The following is a 23,256-nucleotide window of genomic DNA, read 5'->3' as shown; positions in this document are numbered from 1 at the left end:
CTTCACTGTTTACCTCTTTGAACTGAGGGCTGGTTTTTAGTAAAAAACATGCTCCAAATGGTGTATTGAATGAACACTAAACACTGTTAAAATGAAATAACAGAAAAATCAACCTTTAGATATCAGGTTCAAAGATGTGTATAGGAATAAAATATAAATCTGTCTTCAGAGTCGTCGTCTCACAGCCAAAGGTCGTAGGTTCGGTCCCCAGCTGCCACAGTGACATGTCGATGTGTCCCTGAGCAAGACACTTAACCCCAATTTGCGTCATCCTGCGTCGGTGACGTGTAAATGTGCATGAATTGAGATTAGCCGACATGTATAGCCAATGGTCCATAGCAACCTCTGCCATCAGTGTGTGAATGGGTAGGTGTGATGTGCCGTGTAAAAGTGTTTGAATTAGCCAGATGACTAGAAAAGACCTAAACAAGCTCAAGTCCAGTGTGTTTACATATAGGAAGATAAATTCATTAACATGTATTTATAGTGTCTGTAAAAGGTATCCACCCCCCTGGATGTTTAACCCTTTATTGATTTTATAAATGAATCATAATTGAAATAATTTAGCTTTTTGGACAAAAAATATTTTTAAAATCCTCTTTGATGTCAAAGTAAAAACAAATTCCTACAAAATAATGTCAAATAAACAAAAATATGTAAGACAAAATAAGTGACTACATAAATATTAACCCCCTTCAAGTCAGTATTTAGTCAAGTCACCTTTGGCTGCATTCACAGATCTGAGTCTGTGTGGATAGACTTCAATAAGGCTTGCACGTCTGGACACTGCAATTTTTCTCCATTCTTCTTTGCAAAACTGCTCAAGCTCTGCCAGGTTGAAAGATTTTCCTAGACTTTGCTGCATCTACTTTATCCTCTACCTTTACAAGCCTTCCAGTGCTTGCTGCTGAGAAGCATCCCTACAGCACGATGCTGCCACCACCATGTTGCACAGTGAGGATGGTGTGTTTGGCATCTTGTCTGATGGCCACAAAGCTCCATTTAGGTCTCATCAGAGCAAAAGACTTTCTGCCACTTGAACATGGAGTCTCCCACATGCCTTTTGGTGAACTCTAGTCCAGTCCTCTCCCATAAAGCTTTGACTGGTGAAGAACCTGGCAACAGTTGTTATAGGCAGAGTCTCTCTCAGCTCATCTGCTGAAGCTTGTGACTCTTAAGGAGTAGTCATAGTCACTAGTCTCCTTCTTGCACGCGCACTCAGTTTGTGAGGTCTGATCTAGGTAGATTTACACATGTGCCATATTCCTTCCATTTCTCGATGATGGATTTAACTGAACTCTGGGGAAGTTCAGTGCCTTGGAAATGTTTTTGCATCCATCTCCGGACTTATACTTTTCAATAACCTTTTCTCTGAGTTGCCTGGAGAGTTCTTTTGTCTTCATGGTGCAATGGTAGCCAGGAATACCGATTAAACAGAGCTCTGTGTTACAAGGGAAACTTGGACTACAGAGCGTGCAGAGAACAATCATGGTCCATCAAAAATAAGAAGCATAAAACATGAATGAGATACAGCAACAGAACAGCAGCTTCCAGTAGCTGTACAGCTTTCTTATTCTTTACTGCTGCATACATGCATGCATTTTCCCTGCAACTGTTAACACAATTTTATTATCAAATTTTCTTTGTCTTTTAAGTGCTTTTGACCCCTCCTGAATATGTTTCTTGAGGATGATAATCTATCAGAAACTAAGAGAGCTTTAGTCAGAATCAGCAGAAGTTTCTGTCGCCCCTCCCTCTCATACTTACCCCTCCGGCTTTCAGTAACTTCCGTCTAAACTCCTCTGTAGGGTTGTTGAAGGTGAGCTTCTCACAGCGCAGGTGATTGACGGGCGGGTGGCCCTCCAGGTGGAGGAACAGGTCGTAGTCAAAGCGAACTTTCTTCGGTTCTTCCTGAAGACAGACAGGAGAGAACAGTCAGCGTATTAAGATGGCACGAGGTTTACTATGCTGCCAAGTGAAGCTGTTTAAAGCACCTTGTTTTTGAAGTATACTTCAATAGGCAGGATGAAGCCTGCGTATCCAGACTCTTCCACTTTGTACGGCGGGTCCTTGCACACTGCAATGAAAGAGAAACGAGGGATTAGAGCGGGGCCGCCAACCTTCAACACAAGGTGACAAAACAAAAAAGTGGTTTAAATTCATTCACTTTGATAGGAATGGAGAACTGCAGCTCTCAACCAATAGCACAGCTGCCCTTTGAGTGTGTTTGCAGTCACTGGGGAACATTAATACAGACCATAATTTCATCCACCCTGCACACTTTATGACAACAGTTTTGTCTGCAACTCACATGCATTGAGCCACTAAATCTGCAGCTTCATTTTAGGAAGATCTTATCACTCCTGACTCCAGTAAATCCACATTTTTCAACATGTTTTGGGGTCTGAGTGCGTAAAAATGTTTGTTAGATGACTCAGTAGATTGTGTCAGCCTGCAGCAGGGAAACGGGCTAGAATGTCTGTAATACAATCCCCTAAAAAATCTACTAGAAGTTGTTGTTTTTGTCACTGACAAGCTGATTGTTATTCCAGTGGCTAGATATTACATGCATGCTGATAGCCCAGTCAAGCAGTTGTAGGGTTTTGGGACCAATCAGCCAAGAGAATTGAATGTTTTACCCCATGTTGTGTGTCATATGGTAATAATTATTCTGTCAAAAGTGGGGAAATATATCACACTAACTGATCCGTACTGTCCTACTGTATGGCACCCTTATGTGGGGGTATCAAGCGCACCTATCCCACTCTAAAGAATAGAGCTAACACTGCTGGCTAATCAAGTAAGGGCATGGTTGTTGTAATGCAAACCCTGAGATCAAGGTCAGGGTTCACCAGTACCAAAATGTACTAAACCAAGCTGGAGCTCCCTATATCTGTTGATTTGTTTGTGTTATTGTGAATCTTTTGTAGCATTAATGGCAGTTTCAATCCAACTCTGAAGATGTGCCAATCATGGCAGCAATAGATCAGCAGCTCCTGTGTTCTGAGAGGTAAAATGATGCATTTTTGGAGTAAGGTTTCTGTAAACTTTGTTCCTGGTTTTATAAAAGCATCCTCATCTTTAATAAAAAGCTCAAGGTAAAGACTCCTCCTCCCTCCATTTCTTTTGCTCTCATGGGTGTCTGAAGACAAACAAACTCTACTAGAGCTCAGGTGTTCCCTCCCTGGAGGTCTGCATGTTTGTCAGACTCTGTCCCAGAAGAGGCTCCACAAAAAGACCCAATTAAGTTCTCACTGAATATACCTGAAGCTGCAAAAACTGCAAGAATATCAAAATCTGACCCTAATCCTTGATTCCTCAGCCATGATATTTCCAGCAAAATAAACAATAAACACAAAGAAGAATTAACAAAATTCACAATATTATCAGCATGATAATAGCAGATGGATAAGAAGATGTTTCTGATTATTTAGAGCTGATATATCAGTCCTACCTATCAGCATTATTTAACATACACTGGCATTAAATGTTAGTAAAATTATACACTGTTCCATCAATTAAAGGCAGTCACCCAGGGTTCATTATGTAGCAGCAGAGAATGTCATGTTGTTCCAAGAATCAATAACCTATCATAATGAAACTGACCATTTACATCACTAATAATCATACGTAGTAAGTAAACACGTCCACAGACCTGTAAGAACACTGGTGTCAAACTTAAGTTCTTGACAGGTTCTTTCACAGTACTTGTTCTCTAAAGTGGACCCAGTGGACTCACTGAGAACCGACCAGGGAGCAGAGAGGAAACCTCAGAGGAAAGAAAGGCGTTCTGCTCTTCAAACCACAAAACTCGTGACTCCGGCTTTCAGTGACGCTGGAGACCTGGAAATCCCTCAAGTCGTCTCAGCCTTCGGCATAAATCTAACCGCCCCTGCTCTCTCTGATTTCCTGTTGAAGCCCCGCCCCTTCCAGTGATTGATGGCTGGGCTGACAACGGCGGGGTCGACCTCACCGCTGGGGCTGAGCCATCCAAAACCCGAGACCGCTGAGCAAATATTGTGGGTTAGAGTTAATTGTGCAGGAGGGTCAGGTTCAATTACAGTGGGCTAAAAGAGCCCATTCAGCAGCTCACCTTTAAATAAACCTTTATATAAAGCTTTGAATAAACCTTTGAATACACATCTGTTTAAACCTTTAAATAAACCCAGAATAAACCTTTGAATAAACATTTGAATAAACCTTTATATAAACTGAGAACAAGGAAGAGATGAGCTGAGCCTCCTGATGTGGAAAGAAAGATTCACACTCAGAGCTCCAAACAAGTGTTGGTGTATTTTTGTTTTTATGACTGAGGAAGAGGCAGATGAGATGTCAGCATGGGATAAGTCAGAGAACTGCAACACCTCATGATTAGAGCCTGAAACCATACCTGAGTTTGAACCTAGATAATGAGGAGAGACTGAGAATCAAAATTTGTTGACGGCAATTGTGGGGCTGGACAAGCTGCATTCATGATAATGTTAGGATGTGCCAAAATCATACCTAAGGATGTGAAATTTCTAATAAAGCAGGATAAAATTAAAAAATAAAATCAGTAATGCTGCATCAAACTAACTTTAGATCAATCTAGAAACAAAAGGCAGAGCAGCTGGGCTCTGGACAAACATCTACATCACACTGGCTTGTCATATCAGCTACACAAGAAAAAAACCTGCACCTTGAGCTCAGTCCAACCAGTGGCAGGTTCCTCACTGAGCCCTCCTGGTAGTCTAAAGCAAATAAAAATTTGCATAACAAGCCTTTTAAAGCATTTTTTAAAATTTCTATTGCAATTTTTTCCTCAGTACATAATCTCAATTTGATATGCAATTATTTCTTAAGTTCCTTATTTTATGTTTTTTTCCCCAACAAACACAAGCAATAAATTATTCTAGATTAGGACCAACACAATAGTGGATAAAACTAGAGTTGAACCATTTTGAAAATATCTTATTGTAATGATTTTGACTCGTATTGGATAGGAATTGATGTACTGAAGTCATTCTCATACTTAAAAAGAAAAACGTACAAAAAAGCAGGATTTTTTTTAGGCTATTCTAAAAAAAAAATTGTCAGTGGATGATTGGATGATCTGTAATGCATAACATCTCTGCGGCAAAAAAGTTTTAAAGTGCTATTTGAGACACATTTCAGGTTAAAGAAATATTGCACCTTCTGTGATTTCAAAATAGCAGCAGGCCGATTTAATCTAATTTTCAATTAACTCCCCTATTTCTAACCCTCTGTGCTGTTCTGGAGTAAGTAACTCAGAGGAGACCAGCGCTCACCTGCCTAGACTCACATGATTTCTGTGATCACAGCATAATAAAGACTTAAACCTTATGGCCTCAAAATAACTTCAGATCATTGTTTTTGTCCTCTTATAAGAATACCTATTAACAGGAAGCTCTTTTTCAAGTCTTTGCTGTGTACTTTATCAACACAAACACCAGACAAGATAAAGACTAGGGTTTTTTTTACTGTGCTGAAGTGAAAAAGTCTGCAGGTCAGGATGTGAAGAAAACTTTGAGGGACTGGGAGGCATCCCCATCTCTCTCTTCTGCTCTGTATCTGTGACAGACACCAAAGCTAATTCATACATTTCCAAGATGATCAAGGGACTTAATGCGTCGTAGTAGATCCTCTGATGCTGTGATCAGAGCGCAGCACCATTTCAAGCACTTGTGTCGAAACAACATGTCCTCTTTTTACTTGCACTGCCCAACATTGCATGCTCCTCTCTACAGGATGTGCATGTCTCATTTCCTCCACTGCGCTACCCCTGCACGACTGACCAACCAGCAAGATTTTAGCCAGATGAGAGCTCACTCACCAGCCCTATTCTGTACATGTTAAACAAACAGCCAGTAACATTAGGAGTGATTAACAAGGCTGTTTTATTAGTGTGCATTTATTGTAATTTAGCACAGAGCTCTTCGACCTCTTCTGTATTGAGCCGGTCCTTCTATATAGCATTAAACTTTAAAGCCCAAACTTGAGTTTGTGATGCAAGAGAGGGCACTTTTTCTGTAAGAGAGAAGCTGCCATGTAAGGCAATACGATCTTCTTAACTGTGTGAAATTCATCCACAGCTGAAGAAGCGGTAAAATACATTCACTCGATATCAATCAAAATAATCATGACTACACTGCAACATCTGGGGAGTCAATTTTTCAGAGTTACAAATATTTTGCTCAAAAATAGTCAAATCTACTTTTCTGAGTGTATTTATTATCAGCTGCTGCCAGAGTTGAAGCAAAAACACAGATGAATTTCTGCTGGAGTAAAATTTCTATCACATCCACCTCTTAAGTTTCAATTCAGCAGCCATCACATGACTTTCGTATGGCTGAGAAACAAGAGGTTTCCCAGGAGGGGCACCAAAGATCTTAGGGGGGGCCAGAGGCTTTGTCTGCTCCGAGGCTGCCAAAATAATACCACTTTCCCACTAAAATTAGTGTGCAAAAGCGGGTTTTTTAAACACAGGTAAAACCGCTAACAATCAGCAAGTGACTCCTTTCCCATTGCCAGCAGACGAGCTGCGTGGCTGTTATTTTTTTCCTCTGGTGCGTCAAGCTGATGTTATCATGTTGGAGACATCATCATCAGCACGCCGAAACACAGTTAAAGCCCAGTTCAGACCAAAGATTTGGGACGCAAGATGGTTCTAGAATGAGTCGCAGCAGTCTGAACTGAGCGCTGCAGCTCGAATGAAGCCGTCTGATGGAGTCGCCAGCAATTCAGCCTGTTAAATCGTAGAGAGCGGGTTTAAGAACGCAGCAAGCAGAGAAATGTGAAAAGGGAAATATAAATCTCATTTTGAAAGGCTATATACGCCCATTGCAGCACGGCAACAAAATTTCACGGCACATATAGACACTGAAATGTTTTTCTAGCTCAGTCTTTCTATAACAAAGATATCCACTGAGAATAATTAATGTTTTAATGACATATTCAGCTCCTACAGCCTTGAACTTCTCATGGATTATCCAGCAAAGCGCAGCGCCTTCTACTTATGAGTGCAGCCAAATAAAGTTAAGGAGAACCTTTCCTAAACAATGCTTCTATTTAAATTTTTCACATCTATCTGCTTCTTGTAAATATTAGACAAACATCAATCTTTTTAATGATATAAAACAGAAACTTCAGCCTGCCAAACTTCTGTCTTCTCCATCAGCTGTCATCCAGCCTAACAGCTGATGGAGGAGACAGCAGAGTTTTCAGAGACATAAGAGTTTTCAGAATGAGATTTAAGGGTGAAAACTAAAAAAAAAGAATATATAGTCATTTCCAAGCAGACATATGATAAAGGGAAATAGATACAACCTTTTGCAAAAGTCTCTCATACTCCTGCTGCGTTAGTATGCAGGAGGCGCTGCGCTTCATGTGATAATCCATGAGAAATCCAAGGCTGTAGAAGCTTGACTTCTTCACGAAAAAATAATAGCTTTCAGCAGATATCTTCATTATGACAAGAGTGAGCTAGAAAAGCATTTTTTGTGTTTATATGTGCTGTCAAACTGCGCTGCCGTGCTGCAAAACCTGCAAAAAAAAAGAGGATCGATCTGATCATTTCCAAAAGGCAAATAATGCAATAAATAAATAAATGAAAGGTTAATAGTTTGTATTGTTTGAAAAGGATCTCTTTTCAAGACAGGCCGCACAGCGCTTTATGAGCTAATCCATGAGATTTTAACAGGCTGAATGAGCTAAATCTGTCTGTGGAAAAATCATTTTTCTCAGCGGATATGTTCATTCTGACATGGGCATTTTTGTGTTTATATGTGGCGTTAAACTGCGCTGCCGTGCTGCTAAACTTCTGCCTTGAAACTCCTGCCTCCTCCAGCACATCAGACTTAAATGCACAGCAGACAGAATAAAGTTTCTGTGAAACAACAACAACAAAAAGGATCTATGAGATCATAACAGGCAAGTAATATAAATGTATTACTTGTATTAATATAAACGTAGGCACGCCACGCCAAAGTCATCCCGCGTTTGGGTGGGTTTGGTGTTCCCACTGGAGCCGATTGGAGGCGAGCCGATAAAAACCCGTGTCCATTGCAGGGTCAGTCAACGTGGGTCTGAATGCCAATTAGAGCCTTTCCCACTGCGGACAGGAGCTGATGGGTAGTCATGGCTGCAGCTCTAAAGGCGTCGCAGCTGCAGCTAATCCTTGGCAGTCAAGATCTCCTGAACTCCTGTTCAGATGCCAGAGTATACTACAGCTTCCAGTGTGGTGACCCAGCTCCTCTTCAACCTTAGAATCTAGTGATTTATCTGTAAGTTTTTGTTTTGCCTTGTCTTATACCTTTTTTCCTCTTTTGCAGTGCCTCTGCTGCCCACCAGCCTGTACTCTCACCATCGTTTGCACTCTTGTTCCTGTGAAATAAACTCCTTGCACCTTACTACCTCGTCTCATGCTCTGATCTTGGGTTCTTGTCATATATTCATAAGGATTGTTTCTTTAACATCACACCACACTGTCTAATACTTAAATATAACTAAAAAGCTCATTTGTTGTTCTGCTCTTTGCAGGATGTCAAGAGAGTTATCTATTTAGAGTACAAATTTAGCCCTACATAAAAGGGAACATTAACATTAATCTGCTTCATTTTCAACACCAAAGGTTGTTGCTTGGTTATTTCATAATTGCTCACAGTGGGTTATGGCATGAATTGAGGTAATGTGAACACTGGTCAGTGAAGGAGTAGTCAGCAGGGCAAAGAAAAGAAGACAAATGTGGTATAATGGCAGCCAGCCTCTTTTAAAAAACTGTTCATAGAATGAAGCTTCATAAGAGGTGAGAGGGAACCTAAATTATGAAGAACAAAGACCTTTATCCTGCACTTTACCTTTTAAGAGTCCTTCTTATTCTTCAGTTGATCAAATATTATGATTTATCATATAAGTGTATTCCAATTGATCAAATAGCATTGCACATCTCTGTCATTTTTTTGCAAACTGTAAATTTTGCAGGTTTTCATTGTCATACTCAACAAGAAATCTGAAAACACCAATTCGAACTTAGTTGTCACTGTTTTCTGATGTTTGATTCACCGAACAATCGACTGATGAAAGCAAATATGCATTTTAATGCTCATAGTTATCATTTTTTTTAAATGATAAATTTCAGCTGGCATGAACCCTGTCCTAAAACAGTCAGACGAACCTCTACAGCAGTAGTAAATAAACCCTCTTCTCTCTTTCTCTCTGACCAGGTTTAAAGGAACAGCTGTGGTCGTGGTTAAAATGCCGTATGAAGACACGAGACAAACCCAGCTACCATGAAGGTTAAGTCTGAGCAGCATCTGTGCCGGGGTTCAGCGGTTCAGGTTGAAAAGGTTAATGTTATCTGAAGGAGCGTCTGCGAGCCACAGACGCACAAAGTGACCACTGACCTGTGACGGGAAACTCGCCCGTGGTCTGGGAGGCGTTCAAAGCGGGACGGAGCTGCGTGGTTTATTAACACGGCCGCGGTTCAAACCCTCATGCCAATCACAGAACAATGCCAGTCACTCTGGATTTGCCCTTTCTACACAGACTGGTTTGTAATGAGGCCGACCGGACCGCGGACCTGAGCCTAAAACAAAAGACAAGACTGGAAATCACAAATTCTCCAGTCAGGCTTGTAGATTCGGCTTCCGCTGATTTACTGTTAATCTGTTGTCGTACTAATGGAGCTGTTCAGATCAGCATCAGTTCAATTAATGCCAGCCGTTTGGGCGGCAGCTGTCCACATGTGTGCGGCATAGAGGGAGGAAAAGCAGGAGGATCTGTCTGAGCAGAGAACGCCTACACATCTGTATTCCAGCCAAATACTTCTAGTAAATCCTTCACACTCTACAGATCCTTGAAACACAATATTCAAATGAACAAAAAGGCAATGTTTTTGATTCTTTCGTGATAAATAATCACTTAAATCCACCAATCATACAGAGTAGCACAAAATCTGCACACTGTAGACTTTGCAGGACAACATGAGAGTCATCAAGCAGGAGGAGAGTTTAGACCTTTATCTTGTTTGGGAGATTTCAAAAACAGACTGCATCTTACAGACTGCGGTTATTTGTATGTCAGATTATCATTTTTTATTTACCAAACTCTACTAAGGCGGGTTTTACTATCCAGAAACTCTTAACAGGTTCATCTAGTTTTTATATCAAAATATTTTATGATTACGGCAGGATTCGCCAAACTGATTTTAAGTGTTTTAAAAGATGGGTTGCTATTTTTGAAAATGAGGAAAAAACAAGACTAGGTTAAAGGTGCAGTGTGTAATATTTAGCCTAGTAGCATTTAGCTGAACAAACTTGGTAAAATAAAGCAAAACATTTCTAAGACTGTCTATCTAAACAAGTGTTTAGTCATCTAAATTCAAAAATAGCTATTTTGAAAAAAAAAAAAAAAAAACTCAGAATAAACCTTTAATTCATACATAGGGAGGGTCCCCTCATGGATGCCACCATCTTGGATTTTTACGTTTTTCCATGGTAACATAGAGGAAAAAAGGTAAAAAGGATAAATAAAGTTATTGTATTGTATTGTATTCACATTACAGATACACATTAAATTCAAGTGGTTGCCACAGTTTCCAGCAGAGAAATGCAATCTAGAACCCACTTCTAGATGTTGATATTCAGTTTTACACACTGCACCTTTAAAACCTAGGAAGTGTCTTTATGATGCTGGATGTGGCAGAATGGTGAGGAGAAAATATCCTGGAGGGGACACATCACTACAAGAGACGTGCTAAAACCTCTTCACTGCCAAGACAAGCTGTTGGTGTGGCTCTCTGCTACAGCTACATCCGAGCTAACAGCTAACACGGCAGCAGGCCTTGGATAAACCGGATAAGCCCACCCTAATGATCGGAAACCCATGCCGAAACAGACTGGGAGAAGAGGGAAAACATCTTTTTTGTCATGGAAAGCTTTCAGTGTTGCTCTCTGCGCTTGCTTTAATAAAGACTCGCCCAGTTCAGACAAAACTGCCGCTGCGGCTAAGTTCGAGCTAATTACTTCACTAGCAGGCCTTGTATACAACCACTCGCAACAAGCAGAAAACATCTTTCCCAACATGAAAAGCTTTTAGTGTTGTTTTTATTCTTTATTTCATACAGAAACATGGTCCAGCTCTAGTAAAGTGGACCAAATGCTAAAGCTATATCTGAGGTATTTCCAGCAGTGGAGGTAGCCATTACCGACGGCTTTCAGTACAAGCAAACCCGACTCTGTAAGGTATGACTCTGAAAGTAGCATCACTCAGTGAGTCAGAGACTCACTCAGATACGGACAGAGCCACCTGTAGGGCTGAAAAAAATGTTCTACCTGCCCAAATGTGGACTAGGCACTGAAATACTGGACAAATGTCCCAAACATACTGTAATGATGGTATGGTATGTCAATGATGATGGCATTATCTTTTCCAAGTGGCTGACTCTCATCAACCATGAAGCTATGAACAAATGGAAGACTACAGGAAATTAATCTAAGTCATTACTGGTTGGCCTGATTAGGGTTGGGTTACTTTGGATTTTTCCTATACCAGTGCTAAATTGATACCTCTAAAATGGTGCCAATGCCAGAATGGTACCCAAACTGATGACGAACCAGTCAATATCGAACAGTAAGGTCAATGGCACTAAAAACACTTTCAGAAATGCAAAGGCAGCACTGAACTTTAAATTGAGCAAATATAATTTATCTTAAATGTAAAACTCCATAACGAAAAAATGAATTCAATTAAATCAGTGAAAAAGTACCCAACTCTAAATTGTATTTTTAACAACTCTACCCTTGAGTCTACATCTAATTTTTGAATGAGTCATTTTTAAGAGTCTATTAAATAGGCTAGAACTAGCAAATGCCACTTAACAATTTAACTACTTATTTGTTAACACTACGTTTTTCTATTCTATTTTAGTAATAAGTGAATTTACATTATAAAGTTAAAAATCATTTTAATACACATTAACCCACTATCTGTGTGCACACAAACTTCATTTTCACCCGTGTACAAGCAAGAGCCTGAGCCCAACAACTACAGTGTTTCCCATATATTCATTTATTTGTGGCGGACCGCCACAAATAAATAAGACCCGCCACAAATAGATTCTGGTGCTACCTGTTCGCCCTCGCTGTGTGAATGTAGTGTATCGTTAAAATGACTATATCGCGAATATCCAAGTATAAATTATGTGGAAGTTTTGAGCTGCCAGGGTGCATTTCTCGCTGGAGTTTTGCTTCTCCCATTGTCCCTGAATGCTTGTCTCAGAGCAGAGAGCTGTCTTTTTCTCCTCTGCCCATCCAGAAAACTCCTGCACATGCGGCTGGGATTTTTTTTATATCAGCGGCGAGAAGCAAGGAAGAAGAAGGTAAAAAGAGAAGTGTGGCGAGTTACTGGCTAGTTAGATGCCTAACGGACGCCGAGAAACAGTGCTGGATCTGCAGTGTTGAGCAGTTGTTCAACTTTGTAAAGGAAGAGGTCTAACTCATGCGGTATTCGTTAAACTACGCCACAAGATGACTCCGAGATAACGGCGGCAGTAACACAACACACCGCGAAAGACATGAGCCCAGTGTTGTTGAAAAGCCAGGATTTAAAAATCTCATAAAGACATTTAACCCAGAATTCAAGATTTGCCTGGGTGCGACCAACTCCCTGCCAGAGTCATACAAGTAAGAGAGAAGACTGCCCAGCAGCAGACAAATGTGATCCACTTCTCCACAACAACAGAGACGTATCTCAGCCTTACAGTTCAAAACACCGACAACAAGTAGTTAAAATGTTCCTGCCTCCAGACAAGCTTTCCCCCCATGATCACACAGGAGAGTTTATTGAATGAGGTCTAAAGACGCTCTCGTGTCATGAACTTGTCAGAAACTGGTCCAGCGTTCATCAGCACAGATAATGGACTAATATAATCACAGCTGTGAGCCTGAATGGAGGACTAGACTGCAGGGTTTTGGCTTCTGGTTGCATGCAGGATAGGTAAGTTTTGTGTACGTTTGCTTCACTCTTAATAAGGGAAATAATCATTTTATAATCAGCAAGAGTAAACATTAAACAGAAAACATTTCAGGACTTTCCATACACTGTACAAGACAGAGCATTTCATGATTTATATATTTTTGAATTATTAGTAAAAGACTTAATGAAGTCCTTTTTAAAATAAAACTGCTAGATTTGACTTATATTGATTTTTACTTTCTGCATACAATTTTATTAAAAATCCAACAGAACAGTCTATTTTAATCACCAAACTAGTGTCATTTGGGGCCGAATTAAATACAGCTGCTGAGAAGACATTTCAAAATATCGCGATATATATCGTGTATCAGGATATAGCAAAAATATATCGGGATATCAATTTTGGGCCATTTTTTTTTAGGAAGCACAGTAAAATAAAATGCCTCGAGAAAGGGTGCAAACACTGCAGGAACAAAATTTAACAGAATTGTTACTCCTTTTGATTTAAGTTACCTACTTTATTATTCAACCTAATTTTTTTATTTATTTGTATTTATTTCTTTAAATAAGCTATTGTATTTTTTTATTTAAATGTATTTATGTTAAGTTTATTTGGTGTTTGTTTACATTTGACATTAAATGAAAGTTTTATATTCAAATCCAAATCAAACTCCATGCCCCGCCCCGGCCAACCCACCACCACAAATAGGTTCCGGTCCTGTGGGAAACACTGAACTATAAAGTCTAGATTCACCTCTGCTCTGAAACTAGTGAACACAGTTACCATCAGCTCCAGGAGAGAGAGGTCAGCTGATGGGTCAGAGAGGGCGATAACAGAGAAAGAAAAGGGCTAAACTTTGACCCAGGTAACAGTCGGGCAAGTTTTTGTTTCTCCTTAGAAAAGACGAGAGGTAGTGCTTAAAGGGATACTTCAACATTTTGGCTAATCTGTCCATTGCTATAATCCCTGTAGTCCTACTAAGGTTCATTAGCTTGCACCGACAACTAAAGGTATTTTTAGATCAGCGCTGGTGAGTTAGGAGCTGCTCAGCTACTCTACAGCTCTTACTGTATTTCGGCTTTCCCTCATTAAACTCATCAAATATACAATCCAACAACTCCAAAACGCTCTCGTGGACAAGTTGTGACCTGCACATTCACCACGCTGTGAAATAATAACGTATAATTATGTAACATTACGACACATGAAGTAAATACTCTGAACTATTTTTTGAGTGAACCACTAGGCGGAGTGACACAGTGCAGCATCCATGTCTGCAGTGTAGTCCCGGCTTTGCATTTAGCTTAAAAACATCTCCGTCTCGTAATGTTACATGATTATTTCACAAGTCACAACTTGTCCATGAGAGCGTTTTGGAGCTGTTGGATTGTGTATTTGATGAGTTTGATGAGGCAAAGCTGGAATACCCAAAGACACCATAGCGTTAGCTCAGGAGCTCCTAACGCAGCAGCACTGATCTAAAAACAGCTTGCACCGACAACTTAAGATACCAAACCTATTAGTAGGGCTATAGGGATTATGGCAATGGTCAAATTTGCCAAAATGTTTAAGTATCCCTTTAAAGTTCCTGCATTGTCTGATCGTTTCTATGTAATATTTTCTGCCTAGACGAGCTCACTAATACAGCACGCCGCGCTCTCATTCATCACTCACTGATTACCTCTCCCTCCCTCTGCTATTAATACAAACCAATAATAATCCATCCAGATCATCAAAAAGATGGATTCTTCTCTGAAACAGAATCCAAATGATCAACATGAATTCTACTTTTACACTATAAGAGCGACATGCTGTAGCGCGGGGACTTGAATAAATCACCACAGTTACACAATAATTTTACAATATCTGCATCACATGCATGTATAGAACTAAAACACTGTCAACACCTTGAAGATAGAAAATAAAAAAATATGGACAACACCACTGTAACTGTATGTGGGATGTAATCATTTAAACAGTTATCATGATTTCATGATGTGGAAGACAAAATTGTTTTTCAAATAGACACTCGATTTATTACCCGACACCAGTTACAGCTTCAGCAGAACAGGTTCAACAAAGTCTGGTCCTGCTCTCGGTTTTAGTCCTTGTAAAAGAAGTTTTTCTACACCACTGTAACTTTGCTAAATATTGTCATTGACATAGACAGAGTGAATTAATGGTGTTTTTTAAATACATAATACAACTCAGTCCCAGCTTACATTTAGCAGATTAGCATTTTTTGGGGGTTACTCAGATACGTTCCTTTAGTCAGTGTGTCTATTCTATCAGTGCCGACCTGATATCAAAACTCTCTGTCCCTTGTCTGATTAAAACAAAATCCCATACATCATTTCTGTGGCTCAGCATGGCTTGGTATCCCTACACACTGATATGAATGAAGGGGGGTAAATTAATCATGATTTAAGAGACTAGCAGTGCCTTTTTAACAGATTTTCTCCTTCATATTGTCATAAACATGCTTCTAAACACACACTGATATATTATTTAGAAAATAAATCTTGTGAGCTACTGGTTAGACTACAATGAAAACTCAATTTCTGTCCGCTGACAAAATTCAAAGAGATGCTGATTCCCTTTTCAGGACTTGGCACGTGCCCATAAAGAAGCCATGCCTAAGAGTACTTAGTCTGCTGACTATGGTGTTACTGAGCCTGATTGGCCAGCCAACTGGTCAACTTAAGAGACTGGATTATTGATTTCCATGACTTGCGTGCAATTTTAAATCAAACAAAAAAGGCATGTAATATTTCACCTGAGGCTTAAACCCTTTACTTATAAAAGAATCCAATCATGGAGCAGACTGGAGCATAAAACCTTGGTCGTAGGGCAGTGCAGTGGTCTTAAAAACACTGAGCAGTCTTGATCCGAGCTTCTCTAACAATGGTGGGTGGTGATTAGCAGCTCAGTAGGGATGGCGTCTCTGGATGACTGAGCACAGTCCCTTAAAAACAACCTCACACTACAGTTTTCTCCTCCGTGCAGCAGGAACTCTGCTGACCCAAACGACCTCACGCTAATCAGCTAACAACAAGACCCCAGACCTCAAATGGGGTCAGGATTAGACCAAAGAGATTAAAGACAAGAATCAGAGGAACATCCACGTTGGTGCTGGGAGACGACTCAATAAACCAGACTTATAGGTGGCATATCTAGGGCAGATTTGTAGGGCCCTATGATTTCTGCGTTAACAGAATCGCGGACAGAATCGCGGAATTGGCCAATAAAAACGGAATCTACTATTTAACGCGGAAATCGCAGAAATTGGATGAATTTGACTGAAATGCTGTGATTTTTAGAAAGAGGAACGTATATCTGAGGAATATGTTCTGGGGGAATCAGTAAAGTGGGGCATAACTTGTGCCTCACTTCACAAACACTCAACCCGCCCCCTCCTAAACAACATAAAGCGCGTCGAAGCAGCTGCACGAAACACCGGCAAACATCACGTAGCTCAACACAGGCCGTACCGTGGAACATAATGTTACACCTACAAGAAAACTCCTCTGCGCTTTGAGTTATTTTACCTCACCACACCAGAGAGTCACGGAGAGAGAGAGGTGTGTCTGTGCGCGAGGGACACAGCTGAAGTCACAACTATAGGACCTGCTCACCTCTCGAGGGCTTCAAACTCGAGTCAGACAGACTCGAGATTTTATAAATTATACTACATTCGAGTAACAATTAGCTTAATAATTCCTCTGGTAAATACTGTAGTTCCTTTTGGTTACTTATTGAGCAAATACGTGTGCATTAATACAGCAGTCTGATATGATACTGACAGCGAGGATGGAGGGAGCTGAGGAGAGAACCGTTACAGTCAGGATAACACACTGCAGCATCAAACTGCATGCACTGTTACAAATGTAAGAGTAAAGAAACGTTTAGATAACAGGTTTACTCAATACAGGTTTATTCAATAACAGATTGAATTTGGAAAAGAATAAAACAGATTTCATAGGGCTCTAGGACCAATAAATTTACCAAATCTTCATTTTTCCTCATGTAATGTGTCCTTATTTGGATTAAATCTTCAAAAATCCTCCTCCAAACTCAATTTAACACCAAACAATGGCATCAGCAGCAAATCAAGTAAAGAAAACTGTTGAAAAATAAGATTTTAGACTAGATAAACACCATCTGCTCTTCCTAGACTTGGACCATAAAGGTGTGAAGCCACGCCCACGTCAAGGGACCAAACACAGGTGGAAAGGTGGGCTGGATGTTGGGTGGGGGTAGAATAACAGGGATGCACCTGACAGTATTTGACAGGCAAACAACAGACTTTCACACCTCCCTTGAGAACTGTTGGGTGCTGCAGAAAGTCACCCATACCATGCTTTGCTTTTTTATCACTGCAACATGTAGATATTTCCAACCTGCACGATGGCACACTCTGGCTAACCAGCTCATGCAGCACTGACAAAGCATCTTTCACACTAACCTCTAAAATTTAGCTTCCCCCATGCAAACACTGTGACATCTAGTGCTTTTATTTTGAAAGCAGAGGAACAAAATCAAGGCCTGGAAAAGCTTTTTAGATCAGCAAGACGAATAGTTTGTGGCCTAAGTTTAAACCCAGTATTTTAAACATGGATATGGATATCATAAATGCATCACTATCTCCAAGCTAACAAGCTCTTAGAGTGAGAAAAGCAAAGGAAAATCAGGAAAATCTGACTGTGAGACGCTGCTGTCAACACAAGTGACAGAAGGGAAAATAGGAAATAGAGCAATGAGATAAAAATGGCGTCTTGCCTCTAAATATGGGCCAATCCAATCCAAACTGAGATGACTTTTTATTATTATTATTATGCCCCTATTACCTAATACCTTTTAAAATAGTGTTTTAAGCCTGTGGATCATGTTGGTCAACCGAGGTTTTTTTTAAATGTGCTGTACTTTAGTTTCAGGTATTAGTCCAGTCTAGACCCAAAATACTAGATCTGTCATCGGTCAAGCTATAGCACCAATTAGAAGTCTACAGTACCTATATTACTACTACTTTTCCAGGGCTAATACAAATAGTGATCAACATTTTCTCATGAGACTGGTAACAAATATTGGGAACCAATGTAGATTTACGTCATTCAAATCCGACTCTCTTTGTTTGAATCTTTTGCTAACAGCCTCTATAAAAGCAGTTTGTTGTTTTAACCGTCTAAACCTTAAGCTGTTTTTTAACCATTTTGTCTCGTCTGGACCTTTTGTCTTTAAAAGCTTGTAAAAAACCAACACTGTGGTGCACAGTCAAGCTCTAAACATCCTTTTCATCAGGACAACCTGGGCTTTAAGAATATGTGTGCTGCAGTAATGTCACAAGATTTTTAAGTATTTAACACAGTAAACATTCATGGCTAAAGCTTTTTTTTAATACAAACTCGTTCTCCCATCTCTTTGGGACTAAAGAATAAAAAAATAGTCAGTCTGTGACAAAAAGTCTTCAAAATATTCACATTTTTGCAAAAAAGTCCTTGCACTTTTGGGCATTTGAGTTGTTATCTAAAGTGCAGTGACTCTGATGGACACATCACAGCCTCTCTGTGTCTCTTTCTCTTTATAATGAGTCATTCAGGCTCTCCTCTACAGTTTATAAGTCTGTGTGCATGCGCTGTTCACCAAAGCATGATGTGATCACGGAACAGGCTGCCATTTGTTGTCACAGCCCAGTCGCAATGCATTCTAGGATACAGACAGACAATATGGCAGTGGCTAACCGGCTTACTGCAGGAATGATCAGAAATGCAAAAAGTCCAATACTGGAGTTACTGGAGTGGTTTTAATCTTTCAAGACCAGGGAAAGTCAGTCAAGTTCCAGGCTCACTAGAAAATGTTCTGCAAGAGCTACAAAGGGGTGGATAGCGCCATTAGAACAGCAGGGCTTTCAGGGAAAAAAATTGTAAGCAACTATGACTTAAGATTCAAAAGTTATTTAACTTTGAATAACATGTATCTCTTCTTGTCATATCAACAACGTCGTCAGAGTTTAAAAAAAATCTGTGATATAAATGTCTAAACCAGCGATCATAAATTTAACTCAACAACATAAAAGAAGATGAAAAAATGCATTTTGTACAGCCTGAATATGTGAACTATACAGCCCCAGGATGTCCATATAAGGAGTTATGTAAGTATGCCCTAGCAGCATTGATCTGTGCTGTGTGAGCTTTAAGGGTTATCTACATAGCAGTTAGTTTGAAAACTTTATCAATAAAGTTAACTTTATTGGCTAAATTGCAAGACAGGGAATCTTCCCGTGATGCAATACAAGTGACTAAATACTTGGAACCATAGTCCAGCTCATCAGCATGGAAATACTTCCTAAAGGAACTCCGCTGGCTCCGTGAAAATGAGGGCTGATACTGATGTCTAAAATACTATTTATACTAATTGCTGATACCTCATTTTAAAAAATTGACATATTTTTTGACATAAGAATTCCAAGGTACCAACATTTGGTCTCATGTTTGATATTAACTGGAATGAATGTGGATATCTGCTGTAATCCAATATTGTCCTTCCCTGACATTAATAATTTTCAGTCTTAGCCTCATAATGAGGAATATAGGTAATATAGTGCTTGACAAATTTATTAGACCACCTGTCATATTTGTCTCAAAGACCATCCAGCATCATGAAGTGCTTTAATGTGGACTCTTTTCATTTTCATTCAGCACTCCATGTTTTACCATTTTGAACAGGAATGAGGGATTTCAAACTGAATTCACCCAAATTTGAGCCGGCTCACTGGGCTTCCCTGAGAAGTCAGAAATTAATCAAGCATAACATTCAACCACTAAAACTAATTTTTCTGTTCAGGAATGCAAGTAAATAACTATAATTTGACATATTTATCAAGAAATAATAATGTGCTTTACTATTTTTTCAGTTTTTTTGTAAATCAGTAAATTTTAAATTTCATGGATAACAATAATAACTCTATTTTAGCATTAAAAATATCATTTGGGTTAAAGAGCTTCTACATATTGGTGTATTAACCATTGCAGAAACATAAAAAATGATTTTGGTAATTACCAATGATGTTAATTTAGGCAGCTGTGGCATAAACCTTACTTTGGTTAGGGTTAGGGTGGTCTAATAAATTTGTTAAGCACTGTACATTTACTTGTATCAGATCTGATCAGATCAGTACGGAATAACAGAGAGCCCCATGACCGACATCCTCAAAGCCATGGGAGAAAACTGCATTGTTATGTAGTGTTATCAATTATAAATGTTATTTTACGGGGGTGATAAAGTAATTACACAGGTGCAGAAAAATGAGCCGATATTTTGGCACAGAATCAAAAGATTTGCATCATTAGGATTATATCAAAATGTTTCAAACACTCATAAGCTTTATTATTATCAACTGATCGTTTAATTTAAGCCTTCATTAATCAATAAAGATTAAACCATACCAGACACAGTAATCCAGGAGCCAAGATGCCGTCTAAGTTAGTGTTGATGGTACAAGCTCCAAGATTACCCGAGCTATATTTGACAATAAGGCAGAAGATATTCTTCCACTGAGAAGCTAAAGGTAGAGAAAACGGGTAAGTTGCCTTCTTAATTACTTCCACAATTCCAAAATTCAATTTATTTGCTGTCGATGTATTTAAAGATAAGATTAACCACTGTTCCTGCATTGTCCAGAGCTATATGATGGTTGTTGTGGTAAATAATTTCATTGATGAAAAGCCTGACTGTGGCGTCTTTAGTGAGTGAAATGTTGCAGCTCTGGTGCGTGGAGGTGCTGTAAATAAAAGACAAATGTTTTACGGCCGAGCTGAGTGAGAAAGGAGTGAAAGAGCTGCCAACAGACAGCCCATATAAACCATGCTTCAATAAACCACTTCCTGCTACCTCCTTTCATTGACTGAAGCCAGGGAGAGAGAGCCGGCATTTACAGCTCAGTTCCTGTTATTTGGCGGCTGCTGCCCCGTCTATCTGCACCTCCTCCTCCTCCTCCTCCTCCTCCTCTTTTCATGCAGCAGGAGCAGCAGTCTGCAGCTTTCAGGGCTCTTGCTCTCTTTGTGTGCAGCGATACAAGTAGGTATGATTTCGGAGGATCATAAAACAATTACTGGTGAATTTCCTGCAGCTCTTTGATTCCAGCCAGACACCAAGAGAGACGGGGGAGGAGGAGGAGGAGGAGGAGGAGGAGGTCTTTATACACAGGGCTGGCGTTTTTCCCTTCCAAAAATCACAACTCACACTTTACATTTGGCCTTATTATGTACAAGCTAACTCAGATGTTTCCTTGAACTTGTTTCATCCATAAAAAGACAAATGCAGCTCCTGAATTAAGATCTTTGGTTCAATCTTTAGTAAGAATTTCAGCAGATTTTGGGGAAAATTTTGACTTGTTAATCCTGCAGGATTTCAACTGATCCTTTATACACAATTGAAATTCTCCCTGCTTAAGGGCTGCTTTTTCTTTATTTGTTCAATGATGAACAAAGTCTGTGTAGGGAAATACAATCCTAATTTCAAAAAGTTAGGCCACTGCATAACATGCAAATAAAGAAGAATGATTGTCAAATCTCATGAACTCATATCGTATTCACAAGAGAACATAATCAACACATCAGATGTTGAGACACTTTACCATTGCATGAAAAATTTTGGCACATTTTGAATTTGATGGCAGCAACACATCTCAAAAAATGGGACAGGTCCATGTTTACCATTATCAACCAGTCTGTAAACATCTGTGAAGTGAGGAGACCAGCTGATGGTGTTTTTGGAGAGGAATGTTGCCCCATTCTTGTCTTATGTAGGATTCTAGCTGCTCAACCATCCTGGGTCTACTTTGCATAAGTTGCTTTAAACCTCTATCTTCTTGTCAGCATTGATAGTGTCTTTCCAGATGTGTAAGCTGCCCACACCATAGGCACTATGTGTCAATGTCTTTTTTTGTGTTTCTTGGACGGGATGTAACTGGGAGGCAATTTCCCCCCCGGGGGACCAATAAAGTTGTTTGTTGTTTGTTTGTTTGTTGTTGTTAACCCCATACTATCAGAGATGCAGGCTTTAGAACTGTGCCAGGATAACAAGTTAGATGGTCCCTCTCCTCTTTAGTCCACAGGACATGGCATCTGTAGTTTCCAATAAGAATTTCAAATTTTTATTAATTTGACCACAGAACAGTTTTCCATGTGACCTCAGTGCAGAATTTCAAGGTTGTGTTCACATATGACTCCTTCTTTGCATGATATAGCTTCAACTTGCATTTGCTGCCCTGTCCCAACTTTTTTAGGTGTGTTGCTGCCACCGAAAAATCTCAGTTGAAATGTTCTTAATGTTCCATCCATTTTCTACACTGCTTTTCCTGCAGGGCTGGAGCCTATCCCAGCTGTCACCAGGCGAGAGGCAGGGTTCACCCTGGACTGGTCACCAGTTAATCGCTGACATATAAAGACAAACAACCAGGCACACTTACACTCACACCTACTGGCAATTTAGAGTCATCAATTAACCCAACGAGCATGTCTTTGGTGGTGGGAGGAAGCCAGAGAACCCAGAGTGAACCCACACATGCATATGCAGAAAATACGAACTCTGCATGGGAAGTCCCTGACCGGGAAGCGAACCGGGAACCTTCTTACTGTGAGACAACAGGTCATGTTCTAATGTCCTTTAGCGATTTGCAATTTTAAAACAAGATGGCATGGAAAGACTTGCATGTATTTCCAGAAAATGTAAAATTCACCTTAAACACCATAGAATGGAGTACCAAAAAACCCCAGACCAATAAGACCATGAGCAAATTACTGAGGTACGTGTTGAACTGTGGGCTAACTCTACTGTTGCATCCGTGAAGCATTGCTTGTGGACTTTTAAGCAGAACCATCAGACCTACCTCAGCTAAATTTTTCCCATCTTCATTCCTAAAGTTTGAAATTGGCTCCTAAACCTTAACCAAAACTATTACTCATAATGAAATATTTGTCTTCTGCGCTGAATCTTCAACAGGAGTTTTTCTCCTGTGCACACATGCTTTTGATTTTCTCTCTTTTCGGTCAAATAAATGAAACTGAAGATGTTACATTCGCTCTGAAGTGAATAAAGGTAAGATGATGTCAGTTATTCATGAAATAAAAGAAGCCACACATGCAGAGGAAGCATCCCTCATCTCCTGCAGGATATCAATACATGTATCATCAGAGCCAGCATTAGAAAAGCCACAGCAAAGAGAGGAGGAATGCAGCGCACATTTCAGCCCCAGGATCTGGATCTGATGTGTAGGTCACTGCGCT

General features: G+C 39.8%; 1 protein-coding gene across 2 annotated transcripts in view; it reads right to left on the bottom strand.

Annotated features, from left to right (window-relative positions):
• The window catches only part of mllt3 (MLLT3 super elongation complex subunit), a 69,506-nt gene that overhangs the window by 29,860 nt on the left and 16,390 nt on the right, over nucleotides 1–23,256 (bottom strand). For both annotated transcript variants that reach the window (XM_041779930.1, XM_041779931.1), the window contains exons 3-4: nucleotides 1,995–2,077; nucleotides 1,768–1,911 (exon numbers count right to left, since the gene is read on the bottom strand). In XM_041779930.1, coding sequence (XP_041635864.1) covers nucleotides 1,768–1,911; nucleotides 1,995–2,077 — 227 coding nt within the window. The remainder of the gene's footprint in view (nucleotides 1–1,767; nucleotides 1,912–1,994; nucleotides 2,078–23,256) is intronic.

The sequence above is a fragment of the Cheilinus undulatus genome, linkage group 22 (assembly GCF_018320785.1).
Source record: "Cheilinus undulatus linkage group 22, ASM1832078v1, whole genome shotgun sequence".
In the NCBI taxonomy this organism is placed as follows: Eukaryota; Metazoa; Chordata; class Actinopteri; order Labriformes; family Labridae; genus Cheilinus; species Cheilinus undulatus.
The sequence above is the reverse complement of the archived record's forward strand: the minus strand, read 5'-3'. Positions and strand labels throughout refer to the sequence as shown.